We start from the raw sequence: 22,647 nt of genomic DNA on the forward strand, positions 1-22,647 counted from the left end.
AAACTGGAGGAAAAACAACTTTGTATCAGGTAGCAGGACTTTACCCGTGTACTTCTATGGTGACTGTTAGTCAGGCACGAGAGGACACGCCCATCTAGTCAGACCGGAATAGAGGACACTTTTCTCAATGGGGAGAAGCCTAACTGCGGTATCTCACTAAATGTACTATCTCTAATTTAACTTCTCCCAACTATAATTTGTCCCAATCTCCTATAATCATATGATGGTAGTAGAATGAAAAGTGTGTGTTTATGTGGGCCTGGTGTGTGGTGGTGGTTGTGGAGTTTTCAGACAGGAGTTTTAGGCTTCCTTATTTCTGATCAACTGAATGATAAGGAACTGCATACATCCATAAATTCTAATAAATTAGAACACATACACAGTATGTAACCCAATTACACTTTTTTCTGACAGTGCTATAATAACGAGTAGAAAGGACACATGATTTTTATGTATTGTATTTTCTTTAGTACTTTACATATAAGGGGGAAATACAAGGGTTTTCTTTTTCTGGAGAATACAGGAAATTGAACAGTGCTCTGTACATGAACATAGTATCGTCAGTGAGCTGGTGCACGGTCACCATGTCTCCACCTGGGGGTACACTTCAAAAGTATTCAACCACATGTGAGAAAGTCTCTAGCAGCAGCTTGCAGAAGAAACACTGGATGTACACAGAAATATGCACACCTTCACCAAAGTCACATTACAAAAATGGTTTAGCATATACATATATACATTGAGAAAGGAAACATAAAAAAATTCTCAGAAGCCATAAAATGTTTTTAATAGACATTTGCTATGATCTCTGAAAGAATAATCAAATTGGAAAGTCAGAACTATAAAAAAAGAATGTTAAAAAGCTGCTATTAGAAACTTAATCCACCATTGTTGTTAAGCAGTGGTACTGATTTGGGTTTACCATAGTAATACATGAGGCAAAATACCCATCTGATGATCAAAGTACAGTAGAGAATCAATACATTCATCCTGAGACACCATTGTTTAAAATGGGGGTTAAAAAAAAGAAAGAAGAAAAGTCTGGCTGTAACCAACAGTTCATTTCCTCAACCGGTTTCTTTGTAAAAGCGTGGGTTTCAAGTGAGGGCAAGAATTGTTGTCTTTGATTTTGAAGACCATTTACCTTTAGATGTTAATAGGGCTTGATTGAGATTTAATCACATTTTGTAATTAGGTCATTATTCAATGAAACCATTTGGAACGTACATCACATGGCATGCTGTAAATCAAATTAACTGAATAGCAAAGAAATTACGTAATAACAGGTGACAAAATGTCAGCCAACTAGGTTGATGTTTTTTGTCGAAATGAATTGATTGGATTCATATCTCAAATTGAGAGGTTGGGTGACATTTGTTCTTCCATTGTGGTCATATTGCACATCATATGATTAACAAAACACAGCAAATCCACAACCTATTTAGAGCACACAAATAAAGGTGAATTAAAAACTGATTGAACAGTTTTCCATCCTGTTTATTTTTCATTACTCTTGAAAATAACTTCGCAAATCTTCAGATCAGTACGAAACAACATGATCTTCAAAGAATCAGTCATCATCCCACCCAGTGCTTTACAATTCATCACACTCCAGCTAGCCAACACTTCTACATAACCAAACTTATAAATGGAATCCCATTGCATTCATCATTTGCAGTCATTCTATTTTGTGCAGGTTCACTAACCAAAAATCCTAGTATTACATTTAAGATTTCATCAAACACAGACAGTCCTGAGAAACTTAAAAGGCGTCACCACCATAACAATAGCCCAATGCGTCAGCACCAGTGCACTTGGCTTCTGTGACGGTCATGACCAGCTCCTTTGCAGCATCTATGCTTTATTACGGACATATTTTGGACCAAACATAGTACTTCTCATTCTCTGTTTAGATTGATTGGAAATTAATATCGTGACTCGGTACAAAATCGTTGGTGTTCAATGGGGAGCATGATTACACGAGGTCACCGTGTTTAAAAATAAAAAAGGAAATGGAACAATTTCTGCTGCAAAATATTTTGGTGGGATGAGAGTTCTTCCATTGTAATTCTCAGGTGTACAGTGGGACATCTTAGTAAAAACTGCAGAGGAAACTCTATGCTTACAGTGATGGGCCAACACGTTCCCCCTTCTCTATCTCTGCATGAATAACAAGTTCAATGTAATGTTGCTGCTGAAGAGGAACTCAGCTGGTCATGGTATGTACATACGAGGGAGGGCTGTACTATGCAGGTCTGGCACGGCATGCATGTAATGCATGATACAACATATGTCCTTTAGTATTGTCTAGGTATAATTAGATAATTACAATACAAACATTTACAAATTTGGAAAATTGCTGATTGTGCCTCAGTATCTCCTTTCATGCAAAGAATGTTGAAGATTGTTTACTTCACAATATACGTACAAGCTTTTGTATTTCCCAATATAACTAAACCTTTGACAAGTTGTAGCGTTTTGGATAATTGCCCTCCGCACTAGCCCCTAACCAAGTGTGAAAACAGGGTGTCAGCATTGAAATCAGTTGTGATCAGTGAAACCCATTCTATAACCCATTCTAAGGCATTAGACTTAATCAGGAAAGTGTATGAAACCAGTATTAGGGCACTGGCTTGGAATTTGTATGAAATGTAGCAAAGTGTACAGTAATGATATTGAATGAAATCATAGCATGTGCTGTACCAAGAACAATGGATGTTCTAACATTGACGAATGGTTCCCTACTCTGGCAAAATAAAATGAATTGGTAACATTGTTTTTAATGAGCGTCTTTGACAATTGGTTGTCCATCATGTTGTTCCGTGTTGCGTCCCAAAAGCTGTTTCTCTGAAAATGTAATCTGCACATCGAAGGCCTCTTTGTTGGAGAAGGTACTTGGTGTTGGGACAACCCGACAAACACAGAGCCAAGACCCAACCCATCCTACTAAAAACACTCCTGTCCTTATCACGCTCGCTAAATAACCCCCAGTAGGAGTGACAGAGCACTTAAAATCCATCCTGCGGAACAGTGCTCACGACTGAAGCTTATAATTCCATTTGAGAGTGTACTCCTCTACCTCTGTAGAAGGGACATCCAGACATAGCCATTTCTCTAGCGTTTTAAAACTCTTGTCTAGTCTTTGGCTTTCCAATTTTTTTCAACTTCCAAAAAAGTGTGTACGGGAAACGGCACTGTGCAAAGAAAAAGAAAACAAACAAAATCAGAAGTGTATTCGGCCTTGCTTTTTGTTTGTGAAAAGTTCTCTCTCACTAAAGTGAAAAAAGAGAAAAATAGAAAGGAAAGTATTTTTTGAAAGCTGTAAGGAGGGTGCTTCTTAACAGCCGCCCCTTCAGGCTATTTCCTTTATCCTGCGCATGTAATCATGAAGTTCCTCTGGGTCCTGGAAACCCATGTCCTGGCAGACCCACTGAATGTCTTCTTCATCTGCAATGGGGATGGAGTTATAGGGCATGTCTTCTGTGGGGAGTGTGGTGAAGGTTGTGAACTTGACACGCTTGCGCTTGGAGGTTGGCGAGCTGGCCTCCTCGCCATGCTCCTTGGTGGAGCCCCCAGAGCTGCCGTCGCCCCTCCCGTGGACCTGGCTCTGAACGCTTGTCTGGGAGCTGCCGCTGCTGTGGTGGTCACCATGGCAACAAGTCTGTACCCCTTCCAGGGGGTTAATGGGGCTCTCCACTGTCTGGGGTGAAAGCTCACTCTGGGCCCTTAAGGGCTGTCCGTTCCCTAAAAAAACCCAGTGGTGGGAATGGTCCATGTTGGCCTGGCCCTCAGGAGGGATTCTCTTGTGGCGGTACTTGAGGACAAACACAATGCAGTTGATGAGGAAGACCAGGATGGCAAGGCAGAAGACGCCCAGGAGGGCGTACATGCCGATCTCCAGGTCGGTCATGCTGCGGGGCGCATGGATGAAATCATCATCTTCCTCTTCTTCCTCTCCCTCGGTGGGCCTCTCCTGGTAGCTGATGGTCGGGAAGTTGGTGTAGTCGATGGGAACGCTCGCCGGCTGCTCATTGGAAGGCTCGAAGCCTCTGTCACCGAGGTTGGAATCCACCACCGGCCGCCTGGTGACACGGGCTGGCTCGATTTCGATCTCGCTTTCCATTTCTTCGTCGGAGTCTTCCTCCGGGCCGAAGCGGACTTTCACGTACACAGGGGCTGAAGCGATGACGCTCTTGCGCTTGGTTTTCTGACAGGCCTCGCAGATGGTCATCTCCATACGCACCATCTCCCCGGAGCCCTCGCCCTCCGCCACAACCACCGGCCAGCGGTGCTGAGGCTCCTGGGATATGGACACCACCTTGTCGTCCAGTGTGGAAGCGTTGAGGTTGTAGTCCTTCGGGTCGAAGAAGGTCAGAGGCAATGCGGTGCTATCGCTGTAGTAAAGCCAGATGGACAAGCTGGCCTCCTGTGATAACAACAAGAGGAAAAGGGTATTTTTAGTTTTTTTGTTAGGTAAATGCAGCTTTCAAATGCCATTTTTGCTATGCCGGAGCATTTCACAGATGAATTATTCATACAGTAACCCCATGGACAAACTTTCCTGGAAGGTTAGAGAGAGACACCTTTTTAATGTCTTGAAGAAACAAACAGATTTACCAAATAACAATATGCTGCAAATCAAACTACAGGATTCATGTTCAGAAATTACAAACATTGGTTGATATAGTTGTTTCTTCGAAAACTGATCATTTCGATGGTTCAAACAGATGCTCTTTCACTCCTCTACGTATGATGTGAATATATGTGAGTCCAATTCCTGCCTTTGAAGTCTCTGACTCGCTCGATCTCTAAATCTTCTAAGCATCTCTAAACATCGGCACCCCCTGCCTCGGCACAGACCGAGACACACACAGGCGGTCTGTCTCTGTAGTGTATGCCAGCGAACACAAAGCTCGCTCTAAGAAAGGAGGGGTGAGTGGGTGTTTTGCAACTGTTGTCCTGCAGACAAACAACAGACAGAGCTGCACAACTGCACAGCACTTTACCTGACAGCTTGAGTCTGGCTTCATGAGAGTAATGGCAATGTTCGGTGGCCATGTCTCCAAGTAACGAGGTGGTTTTTGACAGAAGCATTCCTTTGGCTCCTGCTAAAACAATACCTCTCAGCTCAACCTAGCGTACCTGCTCTGTAGGGCTGACAAAAGAAAATAGCTTTTCTGACAGAGCACTTTTAGTCCCCAACCGAGATGTCTTTTCATATTCTAACGGGAGAGGCATTTATCCAAATTCTGTCTGGATTGGAACGCTCTGTTTGAGAGTGTAGACATATTTTTCTTTGATTCAGGCGGAGGATACTGAACTTCAAGGTTGCTATGACATTCCTGTTCGAACACGGGCCTCTGTCATCTCCACTTGTCAAGATGAATGGGGCCTTTGAAACATGATTTAAATAATACATTGAGTATGACACCCTGTCCTGATGAAGCCACTAGTAGTACACCAACATGTTAAAAAGGTTAGACACAAAGCAAACAAAGCACTCAGTATACTCGAGGGTGACTGGAATGTTCTAATTATAATTCCTCAATAGGATAATGAATCAATCACTGTTACCTATTTATTAAGTCCTCTTTGGAGAGCTCAGGATTAACTGTGGTTAACAGATCAACAGTATTTCCCCAGAAGGGAAATTAGACCATAAAATTAAATAGGATCTCTGTGACTTAGACAGCCAAAGCATTGCTGACTCATAGAAGGGAGGATTTGTGCATCCTCTCTGTTCTTAGATGCTAAATGACAATAGCTGCCCTGGCAAACGGGATCACAGTTCACACTCGGGATGGTTGAAATGAACAAATGTTAATCAAATGCACATATAACCTAATAAAAATGGGGCGGATTCCAGGCTAACAGAAAGAGACTTTGGCTTATTCACTTCCCTCAGTTGTAGTTTATGGCTCTCATTCATTGATGGAGTAAGAAAAGGGGCGTTTAGTAGACGCGGCAGGTGAGGTTTCTCCTGTGAAACAGAATCAAATGGTGTGAAATAACCTGAGCACCCCACGGAGAGGTCCACTGGCAGAGGGATTGGCTGCCTTTTATGGCCCAGCCTCAGAGAGCACTTTAGGACAATACATTATGCTAATTAAATGTAAGGTGGCCAAGCAGCGGAAGGTGAGATTAAATTGGAATTAAATGCCGGGCCCTGACGGTTTAGTTTTGTTTGGCCACCACCAGCGCAGAGAGAGAGTTGGTAGAGTAACAATAGCTGTCATCCCCAATTTCCAAGGCATTGAAACCTGGCGATGTTCTCTTGTTGTGGGGGTATATGAACGACCCAAGTGTGAAACAACACAGTGCGATCTGGCTTCTCAGGAAAAGGTGAAGGACTTTGCCCAATTCGTTCTTTGGGAGGATTTAGAGAAACTGAAGTCCCCAGTTGACTCAAACATGCCGAAAATAAGGCCGATTCCTCTGACTTTTATTAAACAAGATGTATATTTGCTGGTGTGATGAGACGTTCCCTGGGAGTTTTTAGTAACAAATCAGATTTATTTTCAGGCTTGTGTGTTGGAGGGCTGTTTGGGCGCAGCACAGCAATAAGGCAAATAGGCTAATGAGCACTGCGAGCGTCAACAGTCCATTTTCTGGATGTGTGTGATGTCATGAAAATTCATGAGCTGCTTCCCACAGATGTTCAATTCCAGGTTCATATTAGTGGGTTGGATGCAGTGTTACTGACGTTTCCCTTGGAAATCAACCCCTATGGTGTAATGCCGGTAAGAAAGACGGTTTCTCCAACTATAGTATCTATTAAAAAATTACACCCATGCATTAAAACCTCTACGGGATTGGTGTCCCCCTGTGGGACGGTTGAGCTAACGTGCGCTAATGTGATTAGCATGACGCTGTAAGTAACAAGAACATTTCCCAGGACATAGACAAGTCTTATGGGCAGAAAACTTAACTTCTTGTTCATCTAACTGCACTGTCCAATTTACAGTAGCTATTGTGTGAGGAGAGTGCACAGCTATATACTTGAAAATGTATCAATTGACCAATTAGGCACATTTGGGAAGACTTGATACAAGACAATGATTCATTGGATCAGTCTAAAACTTTGCACATACACTGCTGCTATCTAGTGGCCAAAATCTAAATTGCGCCTAGACTCCTTAGTGATATAATTGCCTTTCTCTTGCATTTCAAAGATGATGGGAAAAACATCTAATAATAGAAAACGCATGTTTTTTCTTTGTATTATTATATTATCTTTTACCAGATCTAATGTGTTATATCCTCCTACATTAATTTCACACTTCCACAAACTTCAAAGTGTTTCCTTTCAAATGGTATCAAGAATATGCATATCCTTGCTTCAGGTCCTGAGCTACAGGCAGTTAGATTTGGGTATGTCATTTTATGCAAAAATGGGGGAAAAATGGTCCAATCCTGAAGAGGTTTGCACCTAAACAACATAGAGGTGGTTAATATGTCAGTCTCTGTAAGCAATTGCTTTCGTCTTAAGCTTTCACAGATCTGTATGTAAAGGCTTGCATAAATGTTCCTTTGTTTTCAATAGGGAAATGACGTTATGCACTGTACTCAGTACCGTATGCTTAGTTAAGTAACCTGAACTTAACATTTGTTGTTTTCCTGGAACTTCTCTATACAACTGAATTCATTAGGAGGTAAAAAAACAAACAGAAATATCACATTTACTTATTCAGAATCTTTAATCAGTACTTTGTTGGAGCAACTTTGGCAGCAATTACCTGCCTTGAGTATGACGCTACAAGTTTGGCACACCAGTATTTGGGGATTTTCTCCCATTCTTCTCTGCAGATCCTTTCAAGCTTTGTCAGGTTGGATGGGGAGTGCCGCTGCACAGCTACTTCAGGTCTCTCCAGAGATGTTCAAGTTCAAGTTCAAGTCCGAGCTCTGGCTGAGCCACTCAAGGACATTCAGAGACTTGTCCCGAAGTCACTCCTAAATTGTCTTGTCTGTGCCCCACACTGAGTCCCTGGAGCAGGTTTTCATTAAGGATCTCTGTACTTTGCTCCGTTAATCTTTCCCTCAATCCTGACTAGTCTCCCAGTCCCTGCTGCTGCAAAACATCCCCACAGCATGATGCTGCCACCACCACGCTTCACCAAAGTGATGGTGCCAAGTTTCCTCCAGACGTGATGCTTGGCAATCAGGCCAAATAGTTCAATCTTGGTTTCATCAGACCAGAGAATCTTGTTTGTCATGGTCTGAGAGGGCTTTAGGTGCCTTTTGGCAAATTCCAACCGGGCTGCCATGTGCCTTTTACTGAGGGGTGGCTTCTGTCTGGCCACTCTACCATAAATACCTGATTGGTGGAGTGCTGCAGAGATGGTTGTCCTTCTGGAAGGTTCTCTGGACTCCACAGAGGAACTCTGGAGCACTGTCAGAATGCCCATCGGGTTCTTGGTCATCTCCTTAATCAAGGCCCTTCTCCCCCGATTACTCAGTTTGGCTAGGCGGCCAGCTCTTGGTGGTTCCAAACTTCTAACATTTAAGAATTGTGGAGGCCACTGTGTTCTTGGGGACCTTCAATGCTTCTCCTCGACACATGCTCTATGGATAATTTCCTCGACCTCATGTCTTGGTTTTTATTCTGACATGCACTGTCAACTGTGGGACCTTAAATTGACAGGTGTGTGCCTTTCCAAATCATGTCCAACCAATTGAATTGAACATAGGTGGACTCCAAACAAGTTATAGTAACATCTGAAGGATGATCAAGGGAAACAGGATGCACTCAAGCTCAATTACGAGTTTCATAGCAATGGGCCTGAATACGTGTAAATAAAGCATCTCTTTTATATTTTTAATATATTTGCTAAAATTTCAAAATAGCAGTTTTTGCTTTGTCATTATGGGTATTGTGTGTAGATTGATGAGGATATTTTTTATTTAATCCATTTTAGAATAAGGCTGTAATGTAACAAAATGTTTAAAAAAAAGGGAAGGGGCCTGAATACTTTCTGAATGCACTGTCTGATTTTTGTTCATTAAGGAATATTCATGAAGACATGCTGTAGCACCACTTCAAATAATTGTGGCGCTCCAGCTGCAATGCCTTGAGAATAGAAATGAATAGAATGTACTCTTCACACCATTTAGATAAAACATGTATTAAATGGCTTTCAATGAGAAGACGTACTATAGAGATAGAGAACACTACAGGTGTTATGTTCGCTGGAGTGACCTTCCTCCAAAGGTGTGAGAAGGCATGTCCTGGCACATTCAGACACTGTAACCATGGCAATGCCTTCTGTACTATTGCCTTTTGTACTATGAGGCGGCTGGTTTGACAATGTTTTATTATTTACCTGAAAATGTATTTTGTCATTGAGTATCTTTGAAGGCCAACATGAATCAGGTCTGTACATTGAAGAAGAGCTTTATGTTCTATGAGTCATACAGTTACTGTGGTGTTCTATTAACAAGATCAAAATATACCAAGCTCAATAGGTACCTTGGTGAAAATGAACTCATCTATACTCACCTGAGTACCAAACAATATGATGACAGGTTGCATACGTCTATAAACATTCACTGAGTATACTAAACATTAGGAACACCTTCCTAATATTGGGAACAGCCTCAATTAGTCGTGGCATGGACTCTACAAGGTGTCGAAAGCGTTCCACAGGAATGCTGGCCCATGTTGACTCCAATGCTTCCCACAGTTGTGTCAAGTTGGCTGAATGTCCTTTGGGTGGTGGACCATTCTTGATACACACGGGAAACTGTTGAGCGTGAAAAACCCAGCATCATTGCAGTTCTTGACACAAACCGGTGCTCCTGGCACCTACTACCAAACCCTATTCAAAGGCTCTTACATTTTTTGACTTGCCCATTCAACCTCTGAATGGCATACATACCCAATACATGTCTCAATTGTCTCAAGGCTTACAAATCCTTAAACCTGTCTCCTCCCCTTCATCTATACTGTTTGAAGTATATTTAACAAGTGACATCAACAAGAGATCATAGCTTTGACATGGATTCACTTGGTCAGTCTATGTCATGGAAAGAGCAGGGGTTCTTAATGTTTTATATACTCAAAGCTGACATCCACACAAACTCAATGCCCTCTACATGTATCATCTTATATATTAGTATACAGTACCTGCTTTGGTGCAGCAAGTGTCTGCAGGCCAGTTGCCTTGGCGACCATAGTGTGACTGTTGCCAGGGCTGGGCTGTAGTGACAAAGAAAGTCCAGAGATGGCGTGGACGCGAAGTTCCAAGATGGAGACTTTCTCATCGGTGACGGAAAACGACGTCTCTCCCAACATGGCCTCCACGGCGAGTGGAGACTCCACCTGCAAACGACAAGAGACCATTTGACTGCCACACCAGGCATTTTGTGTCATGACACGGAAATACAGACAAGTGGGATATGAGTCTGTCTTTCTGTCCGTCTTCTGTGTAAGTGTGTGATAAATGAGAAACTCAAGCCAAAACGAAAGCACCAGACACCGGATGCTGACCGGGGTCTGCCACTTACAGCCTCCCTGTGCCCTACATTTGACCTCTTGACCTCTCTTCAGTGGGTGGTTGGCAAAAATGTGAGTCCATTGGATGGCTGCAGGGCACAAAATACAAAATAAAAAACCCACCAATCTAGAGCTAATCCTGGGGCCTTGACAGGTCTGCCTCCATCAAGGGGCCAAACATGGCATTTACAGCTCATTATGTCACCTTTCTGTTGTTGCCTCAGATTGCTTCGTAAAGGTCATGTGGGAAAAGTCAACCACAGAAGCACTCGCCTTCCTTTGTGAAAAGTCAACCACAGAAGCACTCGCCTTCCTCTGTGAGTCATAAAGGACTTAACTTTTCTATTTTATTTTTACATCAGCACTCAGATGTATAAGGCTGCCTGTGTAAAATACAGGAAGGCCTGTAAGATGGTTTAGATGATATGACAGGCTCTCCACCATCAAAGACCTATGTTTTGTCATTTTTGGATTGTTTTGTTTTTAGCTCTATTTTTTGGAGGATTAATACATTTTCCAGTCATAATTAATTGTATGTGTACTGCTCTGGTGACAACAGCGGCTAGAGATGACTACAGATGACCGCCGACTGGCTTTTCTCATTATCCAAATATCTTGTTCACCTTCAGGCATAGTGCATCATTATCTATCCAAATATGTTCCCTCTTGCTCCTCCGAGCCCGGTTGGTTGTTCCACTTCTGTAGCAATTGGAGCTCATGCCAAATCTACAGTGAAGAGGGGCATTGAGAGCCTCTGCCTTTGTTAATTTGGCCTCCAACGGCAATAATAACATTTAATAGTGCTCAAAATCTTACCATCCTAAACAGCACACTAATTTGGCAATCTGTTATTATTACCCTGTTCAAAACACCCATTAAAAAGTAGTAAGAGCCCGTTAACACAGAGACAGAGTTGCCATCCTGATCTGTTGAGTATAGTGTGCTGAAGAGGCTGGACTGTCTGGTAAGGTGACGTGTACATAGAATGCTTTTAAACAGCTTTTTATGATGGCTCAATGTGGCTTGACGTCACCGGCCGCGTATGTCACCAGAGAGGACAAAGCTGTCGTCTTCTGATCCCAAGGTCTGCCGTCGGGGACTCCCAGATGCATTTTTTCGGGATCAGATGTGCTGGAGAGGAGAGTTCCAGTTCATTGGTAGTCCGTCTCTCCTTTTTCTCCCCTACGCTCATAAAATGTAACCGCGGGGGATGAAAGTACATGAATACATGACTTCTAAAGTTTCACAAAAGGTGGGGAATTCAGTTGAATGATGAAGTACTCTAAGCAGGACAGTTCTCCACCCTGGGTTTTGTCTCTAAAAAAGCTTTGAGTTCGGCACCTGTGTTTTTCCGACTCATTTGAGTAGCCACCGTGGTAGTAGTACATTATCAGGGTGAATAACTAAGCTTTGTTTTTGTTTGGTCAAAATGAATGTGGATAATTGATTCACAATGAAATAAATGACTGTGTAATTACAAACAGATATAACAGAAATAGGTAGAAATAACCCAAAGCATACAAATGGACCACTTCTATGGGTAGGCTAGTACTAATAGTCTTTTAGTAAAACATGAATTATTATTATTTTTTTTTAAATGAAAAGAAGTACTTTTAAGGTAAACTCTTTTAAGAGTGTTGATTGTACACATTATTTTGAATCTAGGTCAGAGCTAACGCAACAAAAATTTGGAGCCATACCACACATAGGTCCATGCAGTACATAGGTCATAGGTTAGGATGCACTTCTCCTGTACTAACAACCATTATCAAGCGTTCCCTCACTCCATCACACTCTGTGTGAGGCTGACAGAAATGGGTGTTATAAGTACACCTCATTATTGTCTATGGTTGTGTCGCAAATGGACCTCGAAGCCAGTTTCACTGTGTTTTTTAATTGTTCCCCTCTAATCAGGGACTGTGTGAAATTAATGATCAAGTAGAACAGAAAAGCAGCAGGGTGCAGAACCTCGTAGGGTAAGAGTTTGAATAACCCTGCCCTATAAAGTAGTGCTGAGCGATGAACTGAAATTTAGTTTTTTTGTATTATTATTAAACAACAAATTGACCGATATTGGTTCAATTACTTGCATTTAGTTTTTTTGTGAGCTCTACACGCCGTATCTCTCGAGACAAATAATCACAATGTTTTGATCAGCGTTGGACATTCGTCCGGTCTGATGAAAATTCAACTCGGATCGAAATGTTGTTTTTATTGTGCACCTGATTAAATCACCATGGGAAAAGTTGCGGACATTCCTTTTTTCATTGTAGTTAATTAACACGTTTTCTGCGCTAAACTAGGTTGAGTATTTTCCTATGGAAACATAGTTGCGAAAAATAGCTTTATTTCTTTGACATGTTCATCTGTTCAGCACCTGAAAAATTGGATTTGCGTATTTTTTAAATATTTTTAAATGATCTACAATGACCAGAATCCACTGCACTTATTCTTCCTGGCCCCGCACACACTAATAATTTGGAAAAATCTAAATAACTTTACAGATCTTCATTGTAAAGGGTTTAAACACTGTTTCCCATGCTTGTTCAATGAACCATAAACAATTAATGAATATGCACCTGTGGAACGGTTGTTAAGACACTAACAGCTTACAGATGGTAGGAAATTAAGGTCACAGTTATGAAATCTTAGAACACTAAAGAGGCCTTTCTACTGACAATGAAAAACACCAAAAGAAAGATGCCCAGGGTCCCTGCTCATCTGCGTGAACGTGCCTTAGGCATGCAGCAAGGAGGCATGATGACTGCAGATGTGGTCAGGGCAATAAATTGCAATGTCCGTACTGTAGGACGCTTAAAACAGCGCTACAGGGGGACAGAACGAACAGCTGATCGTCCTCGTAGTGGCAGACCACGTGTAACAACACCTGCAGAGGATCGGTACATCCGAACATCACACCTGCGGGACAGGTACAGGACGGCAACAGCAACTGCTGAGTTTAGTATGACTCGTTGGGGAGCACAGAGATAACATTAGATGGTTATCTGGCTGTCTGGCTGCTACAGCCTGAGCAGAGATGAGACAATGATTTTAAGAAATTAAATAATAGTCATCAAATTAAAAAAGTAATATACACAACTGAAATATTTTATTTAAGTAAAGTCATGTGAATAAAATATGGTTAATAAGTGATAAGCAGTAATCCTTACCATCACGGGGCTCTTATTAATTGTTTAATTCTGTGTTGTTAGAAACAATTAAATGTTTTCAATGTTTTGGCAATTAAATGTTCTCAATATGCGTCTTTGGAATGTCAATTAAAAAGCTCTAAAATCATGTGAAGGTCATAATTCGTAATACCTTTAATGTAAAATAAATAAACATCTAAATGAAAAAACAATACAAAATCAGATTTTTACACCTTTTGGTGCCATACTTTCATTCAAAAACAATAATTAGCTCCAAAATGAAACCCCTTAAAGTCAAGATGGTGGGATTAAACTATTGCCTATTATCAAATCTTACTACTTACTACTAAATTATTGCTTGGAAAATGGCGTTCGATTAATAAGGAGGCTGCGAATTTTCGCAGCTTTTTGTTAAAAATCGCACAAAATTTCAACGTCCTGCTACTCATGCCAGGAATATAGTATATGCATATGATTAGTATGTGTGGATAGAAAACACTCTGAAGTTTATGAAACCGGTTAAATCATGTATGTGACTATAACAGAATGTGTTTAGCAGGCAAAATCCCAAGGAAAACCGTTCACAAAAAAACCCCAAAAAATATCCCTCCGCCAGTCTCTGTATTGTGAATCTATGGCAAGGGAAAATAGATAGCGACCAGTTTACAATGTCTACAGCTTCCACACGATGTCGCCAGTACTGGCATTTAGATTGAAGTTAATCCTTGGTCAGATGAGAAATAGGCACTTCCTGTTATCGAGTACACAGCAGGAAGTTTTGAGAGAGAGAAAATGGAGCATCATTTCAAAACATGCTGCTATTGAATACAGATCGCCCGTGATCAATTTGATCGATTATTAACGTTTACTAATACCTAAAGTTGGATTACAAAAGTAGTTTGGAGTGTTTTGTCAAAGTTTATAGGCAACTTTTTTAATAAAAAAAAAATGACGTTGCGTTTTGGAAAGGTGCTTTTTCATGGATCAGACGGGCTTCATAAATGGACATTTTGGGTATACATGGATGGATTTAATTGAAAAAAAGACCCAATTGTGATGTTTATGGGACATATAGGAGTGCCAACAAAGAAGCTCGTCAAAGGTAATGAATGTTTTATATTTTATTTCTGCATTTTGTGTAGCGCCGGCTACGCTAATTCTTTTGTTTACGTCTCGTTCAGGTATTTCGGGGGTTGCATGCTATCAGATAATAGCTTCTCATGCTTTCGCCGAAAAGCATTTTAAAAATCTGACATGTTGGCTAGATTCACAACGAGTGTAGCTTTAATTGAGTACCCTGCATGTGTGTTTTAATGAAAGTTTGAGTTGTATCGAGTACTATTAGTTGTCACTCTGAAATTTCCGCTGATGTTGATCCCTGTACAGGGACAGCAGCCATAAAAGGTTGAAAAAGATCGTATAACTCATTTATGTTCATCAGTGAACCCTCTAAGTGAAATAATTTAGTTTGAGAGTAGATTCATGGACTCACGGACTCTCGAGTGGCGCAGTGGTCTAAGGAACTGCAAGTCAGTGCAAGAGGTGTCACTACAGTCCCTGGTTTGATTCCAGGCTGTATCACATCCGGCCGTGATTGGGAGTCCCATAGGGTGGCACACAATCTTCCCAGCGTCGCCAGGATAGGCCGTCATTGTAAATAAGAATTTGTTCTTAACTGACTTGCCTAGTTAAATAAAGGTTACATGTTTTATTTTTTTATTTGCTCCACTAATATGGGTTGGTAGTGAGAAATAGGCTACTCTTCATTTTCCTAATGTTCCATAAAATACAGTTTGAGATCTTTTATTTTCTTACAGCCTTCCATAAGTATGGTTTTCTATGCCATCAATCACTCAGTTTGAATGGTAAAGCTGCATATTGGAAGGCTAAGCGGAAGCCCATATAGACTACATGCCTATGCAGATGGAGCCATCTTTAAAAGCAAGTTTGGACAGATCTCATTTATCATTTCATCATTGTAAAGAGGCTTCCTTTACAAAAACAAAATGGGTGAAAGCGATGAAGAAGAGGTCTAATTTCCTTCTTTCACCTGTCAGTTCGTCTAGGTCAGTGTGAAGCACAAAATATTTTGTTGTGCACTCTGAGCGCTTCTGCCTATTACAGCTGCACTTTGGTCAGTATGATCCATACTTTGTCTACCTCAGTGTCAATTTCCTATTTGCCTCTAGTGCCCTAGCCTATAACATTTATGAGATGGGCAAACATTTATGAGGTAAAAGAGGCAATTGAAAGAAGCCATTTCCTTTTTACAGACTTTGGTGACCTAGCCAAGTTTCTATACCTTCAGTACAGTGGAGCCCAGCTCCAGGCCCACCAGCACGGTGCGGTCCACCAGCTCGGCTATCCTGGGGTCGACCACCTTCAGCGAGTCCTGAACCAGGTCAGTCACGTCCACCTGCCAGTCGGGCCCCAGCATGGTGATGACCTGGTCGGTGCCCTCGGTAGAGGTGGTGTGAAACTGGGTCAGCACTTTGACAAGGGAACGCTGGTACTGCAAGGTGCAGCCCCGGCTCACCCGCCGGTCGTCCTCGTCGTCATCTGTGTCACTGTCTCTGGCGCTCCTGAGACAAACACAGGGAGAGAGAGATAGAGAGAGAGATAAAGAAAGAAACTGTGTCAATGATGTTAACAGTGTCGATACCATTAACAGTGTCAAAACCGTAAACATTGTCAATATCATTACCAGTATCAAAGTGTACAACAACAAAGTAAGGGTTATCATGTCAAAATGTATTTGCTGTACTATTTACGAAGCCGTTTCAGCAGTAGCTCAATGGCTTATCATAACCTTTAATAATGCATCTTGTAACTCAATATGTTTGTGGAATATGCTGTAGTGTAGTTAAATCCTGCATCCTGTTTCGGGAGCTTATGTTCTTAATTGCTTCTTATCATTATATAATTTAGCACTTGATTTGATGAGAGGCCCAACACTAATCTATGTGGAGGACATCTGTTACAGTGTCTGTTCCAATGTGCCCTTTGTGAGGGAAAAGTTATCCAAGCCGGCACGAAACTCCTCCAAAAACTTCCAAACAAGCAAGATTTGGACGTGTGCCTTCCATTCCTAAATCAATGGATGCTTAGATGGACAGGGGGAGAACACGGTCAGTGCATCCCAACCAAGCCCAATATGTTGCTCCAGAAGATGTAATACTTGCCAAACGTTTCTCAACAGCCTGACAAGCTGCCGGCTTTCCTCTTAAATGCTAAAAAGCTCTCCTCCATTCCCAAGGCTAATTAATCTTTGCTTTGACTTATCCTTTCAGATAACTTAAGATGCAGGAGAGGCAGTGGGCTGTCAGTGACTGACAAAGCATATCCCACCCATTGATTCCCAAAGCCCATCTGAATATCAAGCAGGCCTGTCCTGTGTTCCCTAAAAGGTCTGACAATACTCTAACATGCATCATGTCCCGTGGCCGGCTAAATTTAAGGCTAAAAGGCACGGTTCGCCTGTGTTTTTCAACTTGTACAACAAAGCCACAATAGCAGTTGAGAGACTATCATGTAGACAAGAGTGTTCAGTTAAGACTAGGGTAAACCAGAGAGACAGCGTGACTCTCCTCATGGAGTTTCATGACTCTTTGCTCAGGTCAGAGAGTTTCCCATGTTAAGGCCATACCTATGTTTTTTTTTCTTTAGAGGAGTGTCTGTTCTTATTAGGATCTTTGATACACCAGCTGGAGCTTTGCTGCACATCGGCCGGCCTACCCGATTACACTTCTGTCCTCTTTTAGAACACATTACTGGATAACACAGCCAGTGAGCAATGCAGCTGCAATGTAGCAAACACACACATTGCGGTCCAAGAGACCTGGCCCTTGATAAAGCTTAGGGCTTAAACAGTGTTGTGTTAGGAGAGATAGAGGGAGATAGAGCGAGAGATATGAGAGAGTGAGAGATGAGAGACAGAGTGAGAAGTGAACCAAATGGCTTGTGTTCTGAGGGGAGAACAAATAAAAGGAGATTAAATTACAGCTAAATTAATAGCATAGTTTGGTGGTATCTGATATATATAAAAAGTAAAAACATCACATCTAAGTGTTTAATGCACAGTGAGGTGTTTTTTTGTCCTTGTTCTGACAACATCACAAACATCTAGTTAAGTGCTAAATGTTTTGCCAAAATGGCAGAATGAAGCCTTCTGCAGTTCTGTTTTGAAGACAGTAGTTAATGTTGTTCATTGTGGTTGATGGTTCAAAACACTGATTAAGCCTAGTCCAGGATTAAAAAGATCCTCAATCGAGAAACTCGTTTGAAATTGTTTTTTCAGAACTAGGTTTAATCTGTGTCTGGGAAACCGGACCTAAAAGCTTGCTGTGAATCCGCTCTGGAATTTGCTTAACGTCCTGTTCTCAGACAAACATCTTAGTTTAGTTCAATTCATTAAGAGAGATACTTAAACTTTAATAAAATGTGTGCACAGGCAGTAGTTGTGCAAACAAAGATAAGGCCTAAGAGGCATAAACATTGGTTAGGCAGATTTGCATAGAATTGCGTCACTAGGACGACATGTAACACAAACACACGACATAAGCAAAACATGGGCTGCACAATTGAAACGATACATGACAATGCAAGGGGTAAAGACTAAAAACATTAAGTAGAGGAAGACAATGACATCTAGGCTAGTGTCTCAGCTAGAGTGCAGCAAACCACACTAGAGTGCAGTAACCTCAAAATGAATTAAAAATAAATACAAGAAACATCAGCTCTAAAAGAGCAGTTCTCTCCACTCTAACACTACACACAAAGGGGAGCTGTGTGTTGGTGAGTCCTACCTGCGGTCAGGAAGAATGGGTACCCTCCAGCCCTTGATGAAGCTCAGGTTGCTGTCGGACAGTTCCACTTGAAGGGGGAGTTTGGGCACCCACACGGTCAGCTCTAAGGGGGCACTGAGGTGCTCGTAGCTGAAGATGACACGGGCGTTCATGGAGCCCCGCGTCTCCTTCCCGTTCACAAACACGTAGTCACAATTCATGGACACCTGTGAAAAACAAAGGTTATTGGTCAATATATGATAATGATCTGCCGTTGACAGGTGATACAAGTGATATAGTACAGTATGGATGCAGGAGTAGAGTCCACCACCTAGTTTATTACATTGGATTTGCTGGTGCACAGCTTTTCTCAGATTCCACTAAAGGAAACAGGGAAAACATGTCTTCCTTTTCGCTTACAGATTATTTTAATGTGGAATGTGTACTATTATTATTAGGTCACAATAATCCTCCTTTGTGAATATTCCAATATTTTGCCACGAGGGGCTATATTTTTGTAATTTGAAATATTTCGGAACACAGTGTAAACAACACTACTTGAAGGTTTTCTCCTATCTAATTTGAGTCTCTTCTTGAGTGGATGAACTGGCTCTTAAGTACAGTCTACTCTAAGCCTTTAAAAGTCAGGCCCATGATCACCCACAACCCACCACTATTTTCAGTGTAATGATCTATACACAGTTACGCAGAGACACACATCAGAATATATATACTAACACAAGCTTTCAGGCAACAGATAATTCATAGAATATGAAAGCTTAATACACCAGGTGCCCGCACACAAAATTCTGTTTACTTATTTTTTATCCAGCAGTCTCCAAGAAATCACCCAGCACAGTATTTCTCATAAATACCGATCCCTTTAATACTAAATGATTTACTGTAATAGATAGCAGGGTTTGCTTTCGGGATACCATCGATGATTTATCTGGCAGTTGGAGGCAGCTGACACTGTAATCAGAGGAGCTAATCTCCTGCAAATGGAGGTCGGGTTCGCCAGTCTTCTCAGGGTTGAGGATTCATCATAAGAGGGGGGTTAATAAAACACCCAGTCCATCCAGACAGGCCTCTCCACTCTGCAATCCATACAGGCTGGGTGGGAAGCCTTCAGATAGAGGAGAGAGATGAGTCTTTTCCCTCGTTTTCCTTGTTCTGGTAAATCAAGTTTTCAGATTATCTGTCTGTAGTCACCTTTGTGTGAATAGGGATTTTGGGATCATCATTCTCTGGCAGAGATCTGGGGTGTCAGCTGGAATCAGGGTAATATACTTTTTTTCATACTGAATCATGATAATTAGGTTCTTGCTTGCCAGGCTTAGATACTGTACAGAGCAAAGGACATACACTATATATACAAAAGTATGTGGACACCCCTTGAAATTAGTGGATTTGTCCATTTCAGCCAAACCCGTTGCTGACAGGTATATATTGAGCACACAGCCATGCAATCTCCATAGACAAACATTGGCAGTAGAGTAGCTCATTGACTTTCAACGTGGCACCGTCATAGGATGCCAATTTTCCAACGAGTCATTTCATCAAATTTCTGCCCTGCTAGAGCTGCCCTGGTCAACTGTAAGTGCTTTTACTGTGAAGTGGAAATGCCTAGGAGCAACAACGGCTCAGCCGTGAAGTAGTAGGCCACACAAGCTCACAGAATGCGGCTGCTGAGTGCTGATGCACATAACGCGTAAAAAACGTCTGTCCTCACTACCGAGTTGCATACTGCCACTTGAAGCAACGTCAGCACAATAACTGGGAGCTTCATGAAATGGGTTTCCATGGCCGAGTAGCCGCACACAAGCCTAAGATCACCATGTGCAATGCCAAGCGTCGACTGGAGTGGCGTAAAGCTCGCTGCCATTGGACTCTGGAGCAGTGGAAACCCGTTCTCTGGAGTGATGAATCACGATTCTGTGCTTCCAACTTTGTGGCAACAGTTTGGGAAGGCCTTTTCCTGTTTCAGCATGAAAATGCCCCTGTGCACAAAGTGAGGTCCATACAGAAATGGTTTGTCGAGATCGATGTGGAAGAACTTGACTGGCGTGCACAGAACCCTGACCCCATTGAACACCATTGGGATGAATTGGAACGCTGACTGCGAGCCAGGCCTAATCGCCAAACATCAGTACCAGACCTCACAAATGCTCTTGTGGCTGAATGGAAGCAAGTCCCTGCAGCAATGTTCCAACATCAAGTGGAAAGCCTCACCAGAAGAGTGGAGGCTGTAATAGCCTGTAATAGACCAACTCCATATTAATGCCCATGATTTTGGAATAAGATGTTCGACGAGCAGGTGTCCAGATACTTTTAGTCATGTAGTGTACCTGCCCCCATATTCTCTCTCTCTCTCACACACACACACACACACACACACACACACACACACACACACACACACACACACACACACACACACACACACCATCATCCTCTACACGAAAACACAGTGCCCCCTCCACAACTGTGACCTACCACTCTAGGCCTCCCTATGTATATAATGCTAACACCAGCCTTCCTATCACTCTCACTCACCCTTGCTAACTGCGCTAGCATAAACGATCCCAGCTCCTGCAGGCAGCTAATAAACTTGGCTGGCTAATTGCGAGTCAAAAGCTGTTAACGACTACGGGTGTCAGTAGCCCAGCGGGGCCCGTGAAAGTGCTCTCATGCATGGAGCCGCGAGCTGTCGTCGCTACACAGCCCTCTAATGTGCTGTGGCATCTTCCATGGTGCCAACAGATTTCCTGGGTAGGGTCGGGGCAAAGAAAGACAGGGCGGGCACTACCCGCTAGGGCGGCATCCAGGCTCAGTTTAAACCAACAGACAGAGATCCAGGATCAAAAAGGATCACCACCAGCCTGCAGCACAGTATATCCATATCTTTACACCTCGGCAGCTCTGATAACAAAACGGATTCCAATACTGTATTGTCGGGCTTTGATTTTCCACGGGTCACTTAATGTTTGTTTTGGTTTAACGTATTGTGCATGCACGTTGAGTTGCATGCATGTGGAACACAGAAGGTTGGCAGGTTCATTTGACCTGATAGTACTTATTCTACTGACTAATGCGTATGGATCTAATGAGAAACAATGAGCACCATTTAGTGATGGAGATCCCATGCTGGCTCACCTCTGCTTACACGCTTAACTTCAACATGTGCCTCCAAACAGGATTTCGGCCTATCAATGCCACCTGTTTTCTTGCTGGAGGTGGAGCAGATGGAAAAATAAAACATAACTTGGGCTGTGTTCATTAGGGCATGCAACGTCAAACATTTTAAAATGTTTTGCAACAGAAAGCGAAATCAAGTGTTAAGGTACAAGTTTGGGTTGTCCCTCCCTGTTTCAGTTTATTTTACTTTTCGTTTGGTGCCTAATGAACACACCCCAGTTGGGTTAATGTTGCTCTGTAGTGGCCATTATGAAAACCTACTTTGATTGATGGAAGGTACAGTATGATAATTAATAGACTTCTCTTTAAAAATCCCCCTTAACTAATTAATCAACTGAAGGAATTCTTTGCGAAACACAGCGTTTCATTGCTTAATCTCTCAAAACCAGTTTCTAGTAGGATACAATCATTAAAAAAAATCTGGGCCTGTATGCTCTCATTGACTGGATTATGTCCTCATTGTGAGGCCATCGACAATAATACAAACTTCTTCGAGACCTCTCATATACAATAGCACAGCAGACAGCAAGGAGACAAAACTGAAACACTAGACCACCCAGGTGTACTTATCTCACTGCCTCACAAAGCCTTTCTTATTTAAGCCTAGTCGTTGGCTGAAGGTGAATGTGTCACATTGGTGTGAGTGCAGAATGGAGGAAACAGAGGGCTTGGCAGGGCAAGGGTTGGATGACCACTGGCATGGAACAAGGCTTTCCGCCGCCGCCTTATCTGTGTCCTCAGATGGCTACAGTGACTCATACACACACACACACACACACACACACACACACATACACGCACGCACGCACACACACACACACACACACACACACACATACACACACGCGCACACACACACACACACACATACACGCACGTACGCACGCACACACACACAGCCCTGGGAGAAAGGATCAGCTGGGGGAGTCATGTCTCCCGCTCGCTGACAAATCCCCACAGGGTCCTCAGCCTACACCTCCTTTCGTCCAGCCTCCCTCTCTGCTGCCTGCCTTCTCCCCATACT

At 42.3% G+C, this 22,647-nt stretch overlaps 1 protein-coding gene across 2 annotated transcripts in view; it reads right to left on the reverse strand.

Annotated features, from left to right (window-relative positions):
- Positions 1 to 442: 442 nt before the first annotated feature.
- The window catches only part of tmem132e (transmembrane protein 132E), a 353,420-nt gene continuing 331,215 nt past the window's right edge, over positions 443 to 22,647 (reverse strand). For both annotated transcript variants that reach the window (XM_024393605.2, XM_024393604.2), the window contains exons 6-9: positions 18,447 to 18,652; positions 15,944 to 16,223; positions 10,124 to 10,318; positions 443 to 4,426 (exon numbers count right to left, since the gene is read on the reverse strand). In XM_024393605.2, the coding sequence (XP_024249373.1) occupies positions 3,353 to 4,426; positions 10,124 to 10,318; positions 15,944 to 16,223; positions 18,447 to 18,652 (1,755 nt within the window). In that variant the 3' untranslated portion in view covers positions 443 to 3,352. The remainder of the gene's footprint in view (positions 4,427 to 10,123; positions 10,319 to 15,943; positions 16,224 to 18,446; positions 18,653 to 22,647) is intronic.

This window comes from Oncorhynchus tshawytscha, linkage group LG30 (assembly GCF_018296145.1).
Source record: "Oncorhynchus tshawytscha isolate Ot180627B linkage group LG30, Otsh_v2.0, whole genome shotgun sequence".
In the NCBI taxonomy this organism is placed as follows: Eukaryota; Metazoa; Chordata; class Actinopteri; order Salmoniformes; family Salmonidae; genus Oncorhynchus; species Oncorhynchus tshawytscha.